The following is a 15,688-nucleotide window of genomic DNA, read 5'->3' on the forward strand; positions in this document are numbered from 1 at the left end:
TTTTAGTATATAGTGACACCTCAGAAGGATGTGACCAGTGTTTGTTTTTACACCTGAAGAAATGGTTTGGCTTAGGCTGAAGCCTCTGAGTAAGATGTAACTTCCAGGAATGAGCCTAGTCCTGTACCAGCCAGAACTTTGCTTTTGGTGACAGTGTGGATGTGGCCAAAGATATGAGTGCAAAGGAGAGGAGAGGGAGCCCTTTTCTCTGGTCCACTCTATGAGCAGATGAGCAAAAGAAGAATCTTGGCTGTTGTTAGCACTTTCTTCTCTAAAAGCTGAGACTTGTAATTTATTGTGTGTCTGTTCTGGAGATACGTGTACACAATTCTTTGAGAATTAAGTATTGGTAATTTGTTTTACGTTAACCAGATTTCTCTGTGAATGTTTTTGAGCTCTGCTTAGGTACTTAGGGCTAAAAATCACTTTCCAGCCTGTTTTCTTCAAATATATACATTTTAATGCACAGTAAATTTTATTTCCCACTAGGAAAGAGATAACTACAAGTGGGTAATAAATAAAACAGGAAACTGGGTAGTTGGAGGATACATCTTCTGGGAAAATGTATTCGAAAGGAGATTGGTTGTTTTTGTTTTTCAATTACAGATTAGTTACTCATTAGTTCAAAGGACCTGCAGTATTTCTTCCATTCTGACCCCCACGCAGCTAGGAAGCACTTCCATTATGGAAAGGACATCCTGTTCTGTACAGCAGGGCATTTTTTTCTTTCAAATTAAAAAAGAAGCTTATTTTCATATTTTCATAAGCTATGTTCATATTATGTATTGTTATTTGTGTTTGCTGGTAGTCACTATTTAACATAAATACTATATTTTGTAGCTATTACCCTAAAGCCTTTAAAATATGATATATATTTGTTAAGGTAGTTTCCAATAATGGTTTCAATATCCTTTCTTAGGTCTGCCCAACACCTTTGGTGACTATGATGAAACGCCCTCTGTCATGGCCACATACCTAAAGGTCAGAGATCTTTTTCTACTTGGGCTTTTAAGAGATAGGTAGTATTTTAGATTTAGAATAATTAGAAATGGAATTTTTTCAGAAAGAAATCCCAATGTCTGAATCACAAAGACGAGTTAGCACTCTGGGTTACAGTGGTAGAGGCCTGTCTACCAGCACCCTCATCCTCAGCTGGCTCTTTCAACTGAGTGGCCGCTGGCTCTGCTCTGAGATACTGCTTCCTGTGCACCCCTCCCGAGTGGTAGCTTTCCCCCCTCACACCCCTCCAACTGCTGGGTGGACTGGGTGTCTTCCTGGTCCACTTTTGTCATTTCCATCATTCTCTCTCTCTCCCATGTACCTGACATCTTTTTTTTTTTTTTTTTTGGCCGGGGCTGGGTCTGAACCCATCACCTCTGACATATGGGACCAGCGCCCTACTCTTTGAGCCACAGGCGCCACCCATACCTGACATCTTTTAATCCTAGGTCATGAGACCATACTACCACAACTGCTCCTTAGTGCCCTGCGCACTAGCCCGTCGGTCACCTTCCCCTTATTCCTTGAATTGGGAGCTCCTCAGACATTCTCTTTTAAGCTGTTTTCGACTTCTTACGTGGAGCTTATGTGGATGATCTTGCCCATATTTTGACTGTTTGGTTCCTTGCCTTTCTCAGTTACTGTGCCCTTTACTCGCTGGCCTGGGGTTGAACGCTAGACCCACGCTGGCCTCTCCGGAGCCGCTACCACATGTTGTAATTGGAGTACTTGAAACTTGGCCAGTGTAACAGAGGAACTGAATTTTTATTTAAAATTAAAAAAAAAATAAATTAAAATATAAAAGCTGATATTCATTTTACCTGTTACTTGAAAATGTATTATCCATCTCCCATTTATTCGCGTCAGCTTAATGGTATAAAAATCTTTATTATCATCACACGGGCAAATAAATGTACTGAATTTTCAATGTGCAGTGAACTCATAGTGTCTGACCTGTCCTCTGTGTTCGTCCTTATACCTAGGGCATGTGATCTCTAGAGCGAAGTGTGTTTTGCTCTCTTTTTAGTATAGCCGGGAAGTAGATAGCTTTTATGCTGAATTGGTGGTGGTGAATTTAGAATTCAGATGAACTCATAGGAACATTGTCTCTTCCTAAATTGTAGGACTTTGCTATGGATGGCTTGGTCAATGTAGTTGGGGGATGCTGTGGTTCAACACCAGATCATATCAGGTAATAACCACCTCTAAATATTTACCTTTTTTTATGGGCTGACTTGTGTCCTCCCAAAATTTCTATGTTGAAGTCCTAACTCCTAGTGTCTCAGAATATGGCTGTGTCTTTAAAGAGGTGATTACTGTAAAATGAGGTCGTATGGGTGGCCCCTAATCCGATATGATTGGCGTCCTCATAAGAAGAGAAGACAGATGCACACAGGGGAAGGCCATGGAGAGACTCAGGAGGAGACAGCCCTCTCTAAGGGCTGAGCCGGGGGAGACCTTAGAAGAGGCCAACCCTGCTGACACCTGATTTCAGACTTCCGGCCTCCAAATTTTAAGAAAATAAATTTCTGTTGTTTAAGTCACCCAGTCTGTGACAGCCCTTGGAAGCTTAAGTGCCTTTATACTATGAAAAATTCCAAAAGTAAAAGTAGAGAAATGAAAGAATGAATCTCCATGTGTATTATGCATTGTTGCCATAATTTTCAATGTTTTGCTGTTCTTTTTTTGTCTTATTTTCCCCCTGAAATACTGTAAAACAAATCCCAGATACTGTGATATTGTGTTCTTAAATATTCAAATAATATTTGTGTGCTCAAAAGGGGACTGCTCATATTTCTTTTTTTTGGAGGGGGGGGAGACAAAGTCTCACTATGTTGCCCTCAATAGAGTGCTGTGGTGTCACAGCTCACAGCAACCTCAAATTCTTGGGCTTATGCCATTCTCCTGCCTCAGCCTCCCAAGTAGCTGGGACTACAGGTACCCTCCACAATGCCTGGCTATTTTTTGTTGTCATTGTTGCAGTTGTTTAGCTGGCCCAGGCCAGGTTCGAACCCGCCACTCTTGGCGTATGTGGCTGGCGCTGTAACTGCTGTTCTGCGAGCGCCGAGCCATGCTCATATTTCTTGTGGGCAAATACAGGCCTCCTTTAAATTCTGTCATGGAAGGAAAACAAAGCCAGATGACAGGCATCCTGAGGTAGAGAGAAGTGTCTTAGCCTTGCCTGGTTCACAATTGTCAATTCATGTTGTCAAGTGAGCATATGAAAGAAAGGAATAAAACAAGAGCATGGCCACATATGGGTTAATTCCTTACATTTTTGTGGCTTATAGGAAGGTTGGGATTCAGTGAACAAGAACATAGTTTAGGATGGTTTGTGTTTGTTTTTCCCTAAAGTGATGTTATGTCTTGAGTCCATCGTCTCACTATTCCAAGGCTGCTTTGATGTGTTCAATAGGTTCCGTGTACTGAATTACTTCAAAGTTCACTGCTTTTGGTGACTTCTGTGATAGATTCTTAGTAAACAGACTCTTTTAAACATCTTTTACATAATATTAAAAAGCTAAGAATCGTGGATTATAGCTTGTCTTTGGAACACAAATTATCTCTTTTGATTTTTACTTATTCCCTCTTAATAAAGAGGGGTTTTATTTTAGCTAGGTGCAGTGGCTCACACCTGTAGTCCCAGCACACTGGGAGGCTGAGGATCCCTTGAGCCCAGGAGTTTGAGACCAGCCTGAGCAAGAGCAAGACCCTGTCTCTACGAAAAATAGAAAAACTAGCTGGGCATTGTGGTGGGTGCCTGTAGTCCCAGCTACTCAGGAGGCTGAGGCAGGAGGATCCTTTGAGCCTAGGAATTTGAGGTTGCTGTGAGCTAGGCTTGAGGCCAGGGTACTCTAGCCTGGGCAACAGAGTAAGACTCTGTCTCAAAAAAAAAAAGGGGGGGGGTTGTTTTAAATATCTCTGTATCTTTATATGTGTATATCTGTCTATCTGTATTTATATCTACCTCTGTATAACTTTGCTTTTACTTAGACAGCTACATCCTAATTTGGGAGCAGCAGAATGAGCAGTTTTTATTGGTGCTGGTATATTTGGTGGAGTAGCCAGATTTTTCCTGATTAATCAAAGACATGATTCATTAAAGCTGATAAAGTGTGAATGACTAAAACACATTTTTGGGGGTCATCATTTTGGGGCGTTAGTGCTTTCCGGCTCTGTACCCTCCTTACTGTGTGTGTGTGAAAACAGGTCTGCAGGACCCATTCCCTCCACTCGGCCCTCCGCTCCTGCCTTCTCCTCCTCCTCAAACCTGAAGCCTTGTGTCTGTCAAACTATTAAGAAGCAAGGACATATTTTGTATGTGGATTTGAACAGAGTAAGGGACATCTGTGGATTCGGGGGAGAAGGGGCGAGATTTGCTGTTGCATTTATGCACATCGTCCCGGAGTCCCAGGTTCATGTCTCTGAAAGTAGAAGCAACACAGCCAGTGCACAGCCGACTTGGCAGGCACGTGAAAGTTAAAGTTTATAGATATTTAATTTTCTGCATTACTGAGAAAGCTAAAAGGCATAATTGTTGCTGCACATTTGGAAACAGGTTTATAATTACATGTGTAGTTACATTAATGGACTTAATTTCATTGCTTGAAATTAGTTTCATGAAATTTATTTTATTTTGAATTAATGGGTATAGTGTTTTCTCTTTCAACTTAGGGAAATTGCCAAAGCTGTGAAAAATTGTAAACCCAGAGTTCCACCTGCCACTGTTTTTGAAGGACATATGTTATTGTCTGGTAAGTCATGAAGTTGTGGTGTTCATGATGGCAGAAACCATTTGTAGAATGTTTTAATATGTTTATTCTAAGCAGTAGGGATGTTTCTGCCAAATAACTTATCAGGCTAAAGAAGAATACATATTTATCTTGGCACTTTAATGAATTATAGTGGAGGGCGGGAATGGGAAGATGTCAAGTTGAGGGTAAAAGTGAATGGAGGGGGGCGGTACCTGTGGCTCAAAGGAGTAGGGCGCTGGCGCCATATACTGGAGGTGGCATGTTCAAACCTGCCCGGGCAAAAACTGCAAAAAAAAAAAAAAAAAGTGAAGTGAGAGCCAGGTAATTTTCCCAGCTAGTGCTCAGAATGAGAGCTCTGTGGTTCTATCTCTGAATTTTAATTGTTAGTTTGATGCTAGTTATTAAAAATTCCAAACTGCCAAGGCTCAGTGTTTAATAATGGCTGCAGCATTTTCCTAGAAAATTTTGTTTGGTTCTAAAATATTATTGTTGTAATCTTATGTTTGCCATGTGTCAGCTCTTTAGAAAGAGTTGTGGTATTTTCTGTTGGTTCACAACACAATCCTGTGTGGTAGACGGCATCCCTTTTTCATCATGAGTTTTGGTGTTCAAACAAGGAACATTAGTAAAATAGTCATTGTGCCAACTGTTAGAGAAATAACTTTAAATTCCATATATTCACCTCAATACTTTCATGAAATTTTTATTTTTATTTTTTATTTTAACTGATTCACTGATTCATGTTTCAATAACTACTATTACCTTTACCAACAGAGTCTCGGGGGGTAACTGACATTTCATGAAATTTTAGATGGTAACTTAAAGCAAAAGGAGGATGATTGTTAAAGAACTTGCAAATAGCATATATGTGGAATTATGTTCTCTGACAGCTCTGAATTTAACATCTCTGTAAATTGAAATATTTTTGTCTTTTATGTTATCCTGGGAAACGTGAAATAAAACTTAAAAGACAGCAAAAGTAGTATTAACTTTTCTCACTCAGAACATATTACACAGAATTAATTCCAGTGAGTGAGTGTGAAGTTGGGTTAATAACCTTTTCAAGCTAGACTTTTTTACTTTTTATATTCCAGAAGGCAGAGGATGAGATAAAGAGAAGTAGGATTTATGACTTTTGCTATTCATTCTCCCCAAAGAGCAGCTTTTGTCAGAGGTAGCTGGGAGGTTTATTTATTTCATCCTTAGAACTTAAAAGTTGTGCATGGCTTCTACCAGGCACTAACAATGAAAATATTAAACTTTGCCAAAATTGAAACAAGAGAGACATTTACATATGATTTCCTTTAGAATTTATATGGAAAAGAATTACTTTTCTTCAGCTTGAATTACCGGCACTATTTCTAAATTGCTTTAACAGTCACCTTCAATCAGATTTTAAGAGTGACAGTAAACATACTATTTAAAATAGTTCTTTTATAAATTGCAAACTGGAGAGAAGTATGGTTTTCCTTTTAGATGCTTCACTTTCATAATAGATCCAGAAGTGCTTTGTGTGGGATACTTTGAGGAAGGTCATAGGAGAACTATTGAGCATGTAAATGTTGGCACCCTTCGTGACTGTTATGTGGGCCTCAGCGTCAGACCAAGGATCAGGACTGCCCCGAGATGAGCCTGGATAGCTGGGGCCATGGGACCATTACCAATGGGAAGGGAAGTTATAGCCCAAACTGTGGGCAGTGATAGTCTTAGTGAACAAACATCCTGGAATAGTTTTATAATTATGCAGCTTACATTCATTATTTTCCTCTTTTCCTATCTGTTTCTTCCTCATCCAATGCCTTGGCAAAGGACTCATAAGCCATTTTCTTTTTTTAATGGCAGCAGCTATGATTACATATGCTAATAATTTTATGCTTATTAACATTTCCAGTTTTATTTTTATAATAACATTGTAAGGCAGATATTTTACTATCTCTACTTTATAAGCTCAGAGGCTGTGTGGGAAGCTGCCCTGAGTTGTTCAGTCAGGTAAGTGGTTGACTGAAAGCTGTCTGTCTCTAGAAATGGAGACCTCTTCTCCTAATGCTTTAAATGTGGAACAAAAATCGTTCAGATGGCTGGGTGCAGGGCCTCACACTTGTAATCCTAGCACTTTGGGGGGCTGAGGTGGGAGAATCACTTGAGCCAGGAGGAGTTCCAGACAAGTCTAAGCAAAAGCAAGACCCTGTCTCTTCAAAAAAATAGAAAAATTAGCCATATATGGTGGTGTGTGCTCCCAGCTTCTCCAGAGGCTGAGACAGGAGAATCACTAGGGACCCAGAAGTTTGAGGTTGCAGTGAGCTATGCTGATGCCACTGCACTCTAACCTGGGAGACAGAGCAAGAACTTATCTCAAAAAAATCCCCCAAACCAAACAACCCTCCCACATAGAACAAAAATCAGGTCAAAGCCATTTCTGTAGTGATAATTTACACAGTATGTTTTTACCTTAGTATAATATATCCACAAGTATTATCTGATATTTGCCCCTAAGTTGACATGTGATGGGGAAGTAGATATTATTACCCCTTGGCAGGTGAGTGAACAGGCACCAAAAGCAACTGGTTTACTGGAATCAGCTCATTATTGTGGACCTGCCATAGTGACTCCTGTTTCCCAGGTTTCAACCTGGGTCCTTCTCTATGACACAGTTCAGCTTTGTTATTGGAAACTCTGAACATGCTGCTGGTGGGATGAAGAAAGCTGCTTCATCCAGCTTCAAGCTGATAGCTGAGCAGACAGTGCTCAGACAATCCTCTTTTGATTCTAACTTCCATCGTGGCTTTTGTCCCAGACTCTTGGTTAAGTAGGGATATGATGATAATGTTTTTCTTCTTTCTCAGAGATTGTATGGTTCAGCCTTTTAGGAATATTTGCAAAATAAAACACTGAAATTTTTCTTTTGCAAGTTCAATCTGTAAAGGTAGCTGTAACAAATAGCCTTTGTTGTGTTTGAATATCTCTAGAGGAGAAGGCTGTGATCCTGTTTCCACATTAGATTTCCTGTCTGCTCAGATGGGCTGTGGTATAGAAACTTCTTTCTTATTGAATATAGTTGTGTCTGTCTGTCTCATGTCATCTATATGCATTTTCAGAAAATGTTCAAAATGCTTCTCCTTTTAAGGTCTAGAGCCCTTCAAGATTGGACCGTACACCAACTTTGTTAACATTGGAGAGCGCTGTAACGTTGCAGGATCAAGGAAGTTTGCTAAACTCATCATGGCAGGAAACTATGAAGTGAGCATCTTAATAAGACCCCGGAGGCATTTGCCCTGGCTTTGGCTAGAAAGCATGTAAAGGAAACAGCTCTCTGCCTTTGAGAGCATGATTAGCAGAGCTGCTAGGAAGTGTGAGAAGAGGATAAGGTGTGTTTGCAGCAGACTGGTTGGAGGGAAGGTGAGGCTTTGACAAATCAAAGCTGCTATTGTCAATATTTGTCAAAGAGTACTATATTTGAGGTGTGAAGTGGAATGAGATGGGTTCATTCTAGCTGTTGCTGTTAATCATGAAATAAATTTTTGAGCATGTTCTTTATTTTGGCTGCTCACAAATCCTTTTAGGGAAAGGGAAAACCAAGGACTTTTCTATTTCTTTTCTCATGACCACATCAAATGCTGACTGACAAGGGTATCATTGATTCTGTTAGCTACAGACTGAAATAAACAAACGAAAGAAATAGTCCCTAGCCTTGGAAAATTATGTGAAATTTTTAGCTATGGTGTTTTGAAGCTCAGTCACTCTGAGGATAAGCAAAATTTAATCTACACAGACCCTGGATCTACACGGAAATCTGGATTTCTTTTTCTTATGCAAATATGAAGTCAGAAGTGGAAGAATTTGGTCTCAGCTTTAATGGTAATTAATTTTGTCCTCCAGTGTTTTTCACTTTAAGGCTTTCTAAGCTTTAGGAAACAGATGTTCTAGAAACCAGTATCAGAGCTGATTTAGTTTTCATTACAAGGAAAGGGCCCATTCTTCACCCTCTATGGACCTATTAATTATTACCTTCTAGCCTCCCAGGGCAGGGGACCTTCCTTCTCAGTCCCTCTGCCGGCCTGTTACAGGGCCTGGCTGGCTGCTTAGGGGTTTCTGATCAGGTTCCCTGTCAATCTTCCCTTCATTCTTGCTACTGTCCACTGCCACTGTCGCTTCCGCCATGGTTCCCCCAGTTCCAACATTGTGCAAGGTGACTTTTTTTTTTTTTTTGCATATAGGATAAAATTCAAACTCCTCAGGTCATCCTTTCATTCTTGTCACGTGGGCATCAAACTGGCCACTGCCCCAATCCTCATTTGTCCTCTGAACATTCCAGAAGTCTTGCTTCAGCCTGTGCTCATGTTCGTGACCAGCAATCCTTCATTGTCATAGAGTGTTTTCCAATTGGCAGCATTTTCCTCTATGTTTTGATTCTTCTGCTCATTTTATGGTGTCCCTGTCAGCTCTCGGTTTGATAGATTTGAGACTGAGAGCAGAGGGCATTTTAGGAAGATGCAGAGGGTTGGAAGTCATTTAGTGAGGTCTTTCTATATGCTCATCTCTGTGCTAAGCCCTTATGTCATTACTCATTAAATCTGCACAACCCCATGATGTAGATACTGTTATCCCCATTTTGCAGATGCGAAAATGGAGGCTTGGGAGGTTAAAGTAACTGCCTATTGTTTCATAGCATGTAAATGGAAAAAGCTAAGTCTGTCACGTGCATGCAGCTAAGTCTATCACGTGCACTTTACTGTCTCTGCCTCCTGGAAACTCTGGGAAAGGCAGTAGAAGCAGGGTGGGGTAGGGAGGATGACTCCTCGTTAGAGTCCAGCTTTCCATGACTTAGTGATCCCTCCGGCATTGTACGTTAATGGGAAGAGCATGGACCTGAAAGAAGTTCCAGTCTTGTCTTCCTGCTCAACTTGTACCTTTTCAAGAAAACCACTTTATGTCTCTGAGCTTATTTCTCTTTGAGCTGTTCTGTGATTCTTCTGACATACAGGTCAGATATTGGCATTTCCACTGACCGGGTCTTGTTACCTTTGTTGCTTACTGTCTAGCTTTTCTGTTTCCTTCAATCCATCCCCCACTGACCACCTGAAGACCCCCTCTTAGTTTGCTTTCTTCATTTCAGTCCGTAGAGACCCTTCTTTTGGCATTTAACCCTCGTGCCTGATGGTAGAGCCTAGTTTATGGACTATGTCACATGCCCCCAAGTAGATGTAAACCCCTCAAGAACAGGGATTGTGATTTATGCTTCTTTTTATTCTTTATACCATTGAAATCATTACTGATACTGAAAAACATTTTTTGATTTGCTAAATTTAATCATCATCCTATTTTTAAAAATCTTCAGATTAATATGAAGATATTGTGATCCTTTTTCTCCGTGCAACCTTGGCTCACGACAAGGTGTTTTCTTGAGGCATATGCCATAGAACATGTCTGTTCTATCACAACGACTGCTGGAAAATTGTATTTGATTTTCTTGGGCTAAGGAAAAACAGTACAACATCTTTATTTTATTACACTGTGAAGTGTACAATGAGGACTTAGACAAAAAGTCTCTGCCATATCAATCAGTTAGAAAGTAGTCTTGAATATAATTTTTTCCCCAGAGTTATCCAGAGTAGGAGGAACCTAAGACCTTTCTTGATTTCCAGACACTTCACAACTATTTGAAGGAATAAACTAGTGCTCATGATGTCACAAAGAAATGATCAGGTAATAAGCTATGTGATACTGTGTTGAGAGGCCACAGATCACTGTGGAATAATTAGTGTTCCCCAAAGTGTGTTTTTTGGAACATTGATCCTGTGAGATATTCCTTAAATAGTCATAAGTCGGAGATGCTACATACTATGTTCTGTTTGGGGAGGGCTGTAGTGTATAGTAACATATTAAAAGATTTGCAAAGCCTTCCAGTATAAAATCCTGCTGAGATTTATTTAACTCACATTTCTTTTCATGATTGTAACTTCTGATAACAGCCTGCAACAAACACTTTGTCTGTTTTTGGCAGATACTAAAGGGTTAAATAGTTTTAGGTGGTTTCTCTAAGGTCTTGTCTTGGAGGAGATGGGACTTGGGTCTTAAACAATGTGTAAGGAAGGGGATTGCATTCTCAGAAGGGGGACAACATGATCTATATCACAGAGGGGGAAACAGACTTTGCTGGGTAAGGGTCCAGTGGGGGTGGTGGAGAAATTGTAGTTGTGTAAGAAGATGGGGCCAGCTCAGCCTTGACAGCCAGGCTGAGGAATTTAGATTCTAATTTATGGTAGGAGTGAAATGAAGAGACATGTAAGAAAAGTTGACCTGTGATGAGTGATGGGTGAACAGCAGGCTTAGAGTCAGCGAGCCTGGCTGGGTCGTCTATAATTTGAAAGGATCACTGTGGAGGGCCAGGGATTATTTTTGTTAGCCTTCTCTCAAGTCAGCATCTCCTAATGCTCATTCCTCTCACATTTTTCCCTCAGGAAGCCCTGAGTGTTGCCAAGGTGCAGGTGGAAATGGGAGCCCAGATATTGGATATCAACATGGATGATGGCATGCTAGATGGTCCGAGTGCAATGACCAGATTTTGCAACTTTATTGCTTCTGAGCCTGACATTGCCAAGGTTATACGAGTTTATATTTATCAAGGGACTCTACTGGTCTCTCTTTGTCACTCATTTAACATTGCCGGTTGTTCTGCTGATTTGTCAACTCAAGAACTGGTTTTCTGTTTTCCTACGTTTGAAAGCACATGGTTTCTGATGGTCATCTTTTTCTGCTAATGAGAACCTTTTAATATGAAGCAGATTTTAGAGAGATGTGACTTCAGTTTGGCTGTTTCCAAGGCTTCTGGATTGGCCATAAAAATTGATTGATTCTCTTTAGATGTCTAGACAGGCCGAGAACCCACTTTTTACATCTCTGAAGGATATATTTAACCTATAACCCCCACAGGATTGGAACATCAAACCATCACCAGGCTCTTTAAAACATGGGCCTGGTATTGTCATTGCAATTGACTCTTTTCTTAACCTATAACCAGTAAATGGAATTTTTACTATAGACAAGAGAATTCAGTTAATTCTTCCTTATTGCTACTAGAAGGGACCTTCAAAAGAAGGATTGATAGATTAAGGCAAAAATATAAAACAAGATATTATGTCACTTTTACATTTCTTTTTTTTTTTTCGAGACAGAGTCTCACTTTATTGCCCTTGGTAGAGAGCTGTGACATCACAGCTCACAGCAACCTCCAGCTCTTGCTCTTAGGCCTCCCAGGTAGCTGGGACTACAGGTGCCTGCCACAATGCCTGGCTATTTTTTTGTTGCAGTTTGGCCGGGCTGTGTTTGAACCCATCACCCTCGGTATATGGGGCTGGTGCACTAACTGAGCCACAGGCACCGCCCCACATTTTTTTTTTTTTTTTTTTATTGTTGGGGATTCATTGAGGGTACAATAAGCCAGGTTACACTGATTGCAATTGTTAGGTAAAGTCCCTCTTGCAATCACATTTGTTTTTTTAAAAATGAATAATTTTTGTGTCACCATTTTAAGAAGTTTTAGCTAGGTCCTGAAAGCTTTAAAAATCTTACCTCATTTCTCTGCCATTAAATTTGTGATGAGGAGTGATGTTTTGAAGTTCTTTTTTAAAGTGACTTCCTGGTGCTTTAAGGGTTGCAGTTTTCAAGTTAGGTTCTTGGGGTTTTGTTAGGCTTCGAAGCAAATGCTTACCTTAGAAGTCTTGTGGTGAGCCCTGAATTACATACTCCCATCTTTCATTTATATCTTAAACTGTTTATTAAAAAACCTCATTACTGTGGGAGTAAATATTTCGAGAATTTAATTGGAAAGAAGTTAAATGACTTGTTTAAAGTCGGTCAGACTCAGAGGCGGAACCAGCTGTTTACCATCTTAGTGGTGGGAAGTGCCCTGGGCTCACCTTGCAGACCCAGGCGACTCCATGAGCTCTTGGGCCTCCTCCTCCTCTTGGTCTTTTAAAATGGGATAGTCATACCTGCTTTGCCTGATTTGTGAATTGTGAAGATGAAAGTGCCCTGTCAACCATGAAGGACCCCACATAACTTAAGAGATGTTAGTGTTCTGATTAATGCAATAATTTCTCTTTCTTTCTTGATTTTGATCCCTATTACCAAAATTTATTTGGGGCCAAACTGTGACCATAGTGGTAGAGCATAAAAACACGTTACCAGCGTGTTTTCACCAACAGGATTGGAACAGCAAACTGTCACCAGGCTCTTTAAAACATGGGCCTGGTATTGTCATTGCAATTGACTTTTCTTAATAAACCTTTGATTACTAGCATGCTAAGAAAAAGCTCAATCAATAGCATCGTGGGGTTTTTTTGCTTTCCTTCGAGGGTGTGACTTAGGAGATTGCTGACTACTCATTCCTCAATCCTCAGTTGAAAATGTTTCCTGCCTTGGGAAGCTTTCCTTGAATTCTCCCTCTGCTCTTTGCCTGCTTCACAGATTGGATTTGGTGCCCCTGAAATACACGTTCATGGCAGTCTGTGCTGGTTTTGTGCTTTAATGTTCACTGCACTTTATGTCATTCATTATTTAATTATTCATCCTTGCCAGCTCTGTGAAGCCAGGGGCCTGTCTGCCTTACCATTGTCCCTGAACGGGGCCTTGCCTGGTAGTCACTTAATTGTTTATTGGGTGGCTTTACTTAAATAATGTGGTTTAGATCAGCTGCCCCATTTCATTGCTTTGTCTCACTTTAATACGGTTTAAACCCTTCCTTTCACCTTTCCTGGAACAGAGGTATAAATTTAAAAAAGAACCTACTTTCATCTTGCATTTCAGTTTTGTCCTTTATTTTAGTTCTGTGCATTTGTTAAATATTAGATCTAATTTTCTTTTCTAATATTAAACCCCTCCCTTTTTTTTTTTATACTGGAAAGTTGATTTTCTAAAGGGAAGATTGAGTTTGAGTAACTTGGTAGAGGGCTGCTCCCCATGGGCATGAGGCTGAGCATTCATCCCTGAGCTAGACCAGGGCTGGCTGAACCCTATTTTGAGAGTTAGGCACTTGAATGAGTAAACTAATCTCACTGATTCCATCCTTAGCTATGATCTTTGAGTTAGAAATTTCTGATCCACACATGCATTCTCTTGTAAGACTGAGATTTATTCTAAGTATTTTGGGCTTTGAGAATAAGGGTATTAAATTTTATCTCTGACAACACTAATTTTGTTTTTCTAAAGAAGAAATCGGGACTATTTGGGTGTTCCGGGAAGGGACTTTATGGTGACTGTGGCCTCTCTGATTTTCTTGCCCTCTGGTCTCAGGTGCCCTTGTGCATCGACTCTTCTAATTTCGCTGTGATTGAAGCTGGGTTGAAGTGCAGCCAAGGGAAATGCATTGTCAACAGCATTAGTCTGAAGGAGGGAGAGGAGGACTTCTTGGAGAAGGCCAGGAAGATCAAGAAGTATGGAGCTGCTGTGGTGGTCATGGCTTTTGATGAGGAAGGACAGGTGAGTGATTTGTTTTGGCCTCGCTCCTTTGTGTTCCTCAGGCTAGATAGCAGAGTGAAGTCTGAAATAGTTCTCCTTATGCACACACATGCATGTATGTGGAGTCACGTGTCACCTAACAGGATGTGTTCTGAGGAATTCATCATCAGGCGATTTCATCATTGCACAAACACTGTAGTGTCCTTACCCAAACCTGGATGGCACAGCCTGCTGCACACCTCAGCTGTGCGGTACACATATAACCTCTTGCTCCTAGACTACAACCCCGTATAGCATGTTACTGCACTGAATACTGTAGACAGATGTAATACAGTGGTAAATATTTGTGTATCTAAACATAGAAAATGTATAGTAAAAATATGGTATTATAATCTTTGGGGACTATGGTCATATATGCAAGCTGTCATTGACCTAAATATCATTACGTAGCACATGATTGTGTATGAAAATTTGATATGTAATAGTCTTTACGTCCAAAGAGAAAGGCTGAATTATTCAATAAATGTTACTGGGGTACATCGTAGAGTAGACTTACACAAACCCAAATGGCAGCACCTGCTGTACACCTATGCTATTTGGTATCACCTGGGAGCAATAAGGCATAAAGGTAGATAGAGCTCCATTTCTCACCATATACTAAAATAAAGTCTACATTGATTAAAGAGCTAAACGTGCAGAACCAAAATTCTAAAGAATGTGTAGGAAAATACTAATCTAAATTTGGGATATAAAGATCTTGTTAATTCAGGAGACCAGAAAAAAATTGGTAGGACTGTCCACATGGAAATGTGAAAGCGGCTTAGTGCAGTGGCTCACTCCTGCAATCCTGGCACTCTAGGAGGCTGTGGAAGGAGGATCCCTTAAAACTGTAAAAGCGGCTTAGTGCAGCGGCTCACTCCTGTGATCCTGGCCCTCTAGGAGGCCGTGGAAGGAGGATCCCTTGAAACTGTAAAAGCGGCTTAGTGCAGCAGCTTACTTCTGTGATTCTGGCCCTCTATGAGGCTGTGGAAGGAGGATCCCTTGAAAATGTAAAAGCGGCTTAGTGCAGCGGCTCACTCCTCTAAGTCTGGCACTCTAGGAGGCCGTGGAAGGAGGATCCTTTGAAACTGTAAAAGTGGCTTAGTGTAGTGGCTCACTCCTGCGATCCTGGCACTCTAGGCCGTGGCAGGAGGATCTCTTGAGCTAAGATGTCCAAGATCAACCTGAACAAGGGTGAGACCCTGCCTTGACTGAAAACAGAAAAATTAGCTGGGTGTGGTGACGGGCACCTGTAGTTCCAGCTACTTGGGATGCTGAGGCAGGAGGATCCCTTGAACTCAGAAGTTTGAGGTTGTTGTGAGCTGGGCTGATGCCATGGCACTCTAGTCTGGGCAACTTTATCTCAAAAAAAAAAAAGAAAAAAGAAAATGTAAAACTTTGTTGATGTTAAGGTCAGCTAATTGAAAACAACAATTTTT

The 15,688-nt window shown here is 40.7% G+C and overlaps 1 protein-coding gene across 4 annotated transcripts in view; it reads left to right on the forward strand.

Annotated features, from left to right (window-relative positions):
- The window catches only part of MTR (5-methyltetrahydrofolate-homocysteine methyltransferase), a 125,493-nt gene that overhangs the window by 33,843 nt on the left and 75,962 nt on the right, over window positions 1-15,688 (forward strand). For 3 of the 4 annotated variants that reach the window (XM_053604812.1, XM_053604814.1, XM_053604815.1), the window contains 6 exons: window positions 920-981; window positions 2,124-2,191; window positions 4,675-4,754; window positions 7,879-7,991; window positions 11,213-11,353; window positions 14,046-14,231. In XM_053604812.1, the coding sequence (XP_053460787.1) occupies window positions 920-981; window positions 2,124-2,191; window positions 4,675-4,754; window positions 7,879-7,991; window positions 11,213-11,353; window positions 14,046-14,231 (650 nt within the window). Of the gene's footprint in view, window positions 1-919; window positions 982-2,123; window positions 2,192-4,674; window positions 4,755-7,878; window positions 7,992-11,212; window positions 11,354-14,045; window positions 14,232-15,688 lie in introns of those variants that run through there. The other variant, XM_053604816.1, reaches the window with a different exon arrangement.

This window comes from Nycticebus coucang, chromosome 10 (assembly GCF_027406575.1).
Source record: "Nycticebus coucang isolate mNycCou1 chromosome 10, mNycCou1.pri, whole genome shotgun sequence".
NCBI classification, from domain to species: Eukaryota; Metazoa; Chordata; class Mammalia; order Primates; family Lorisidae; genus Nycticebus; species Nycticebus coucang.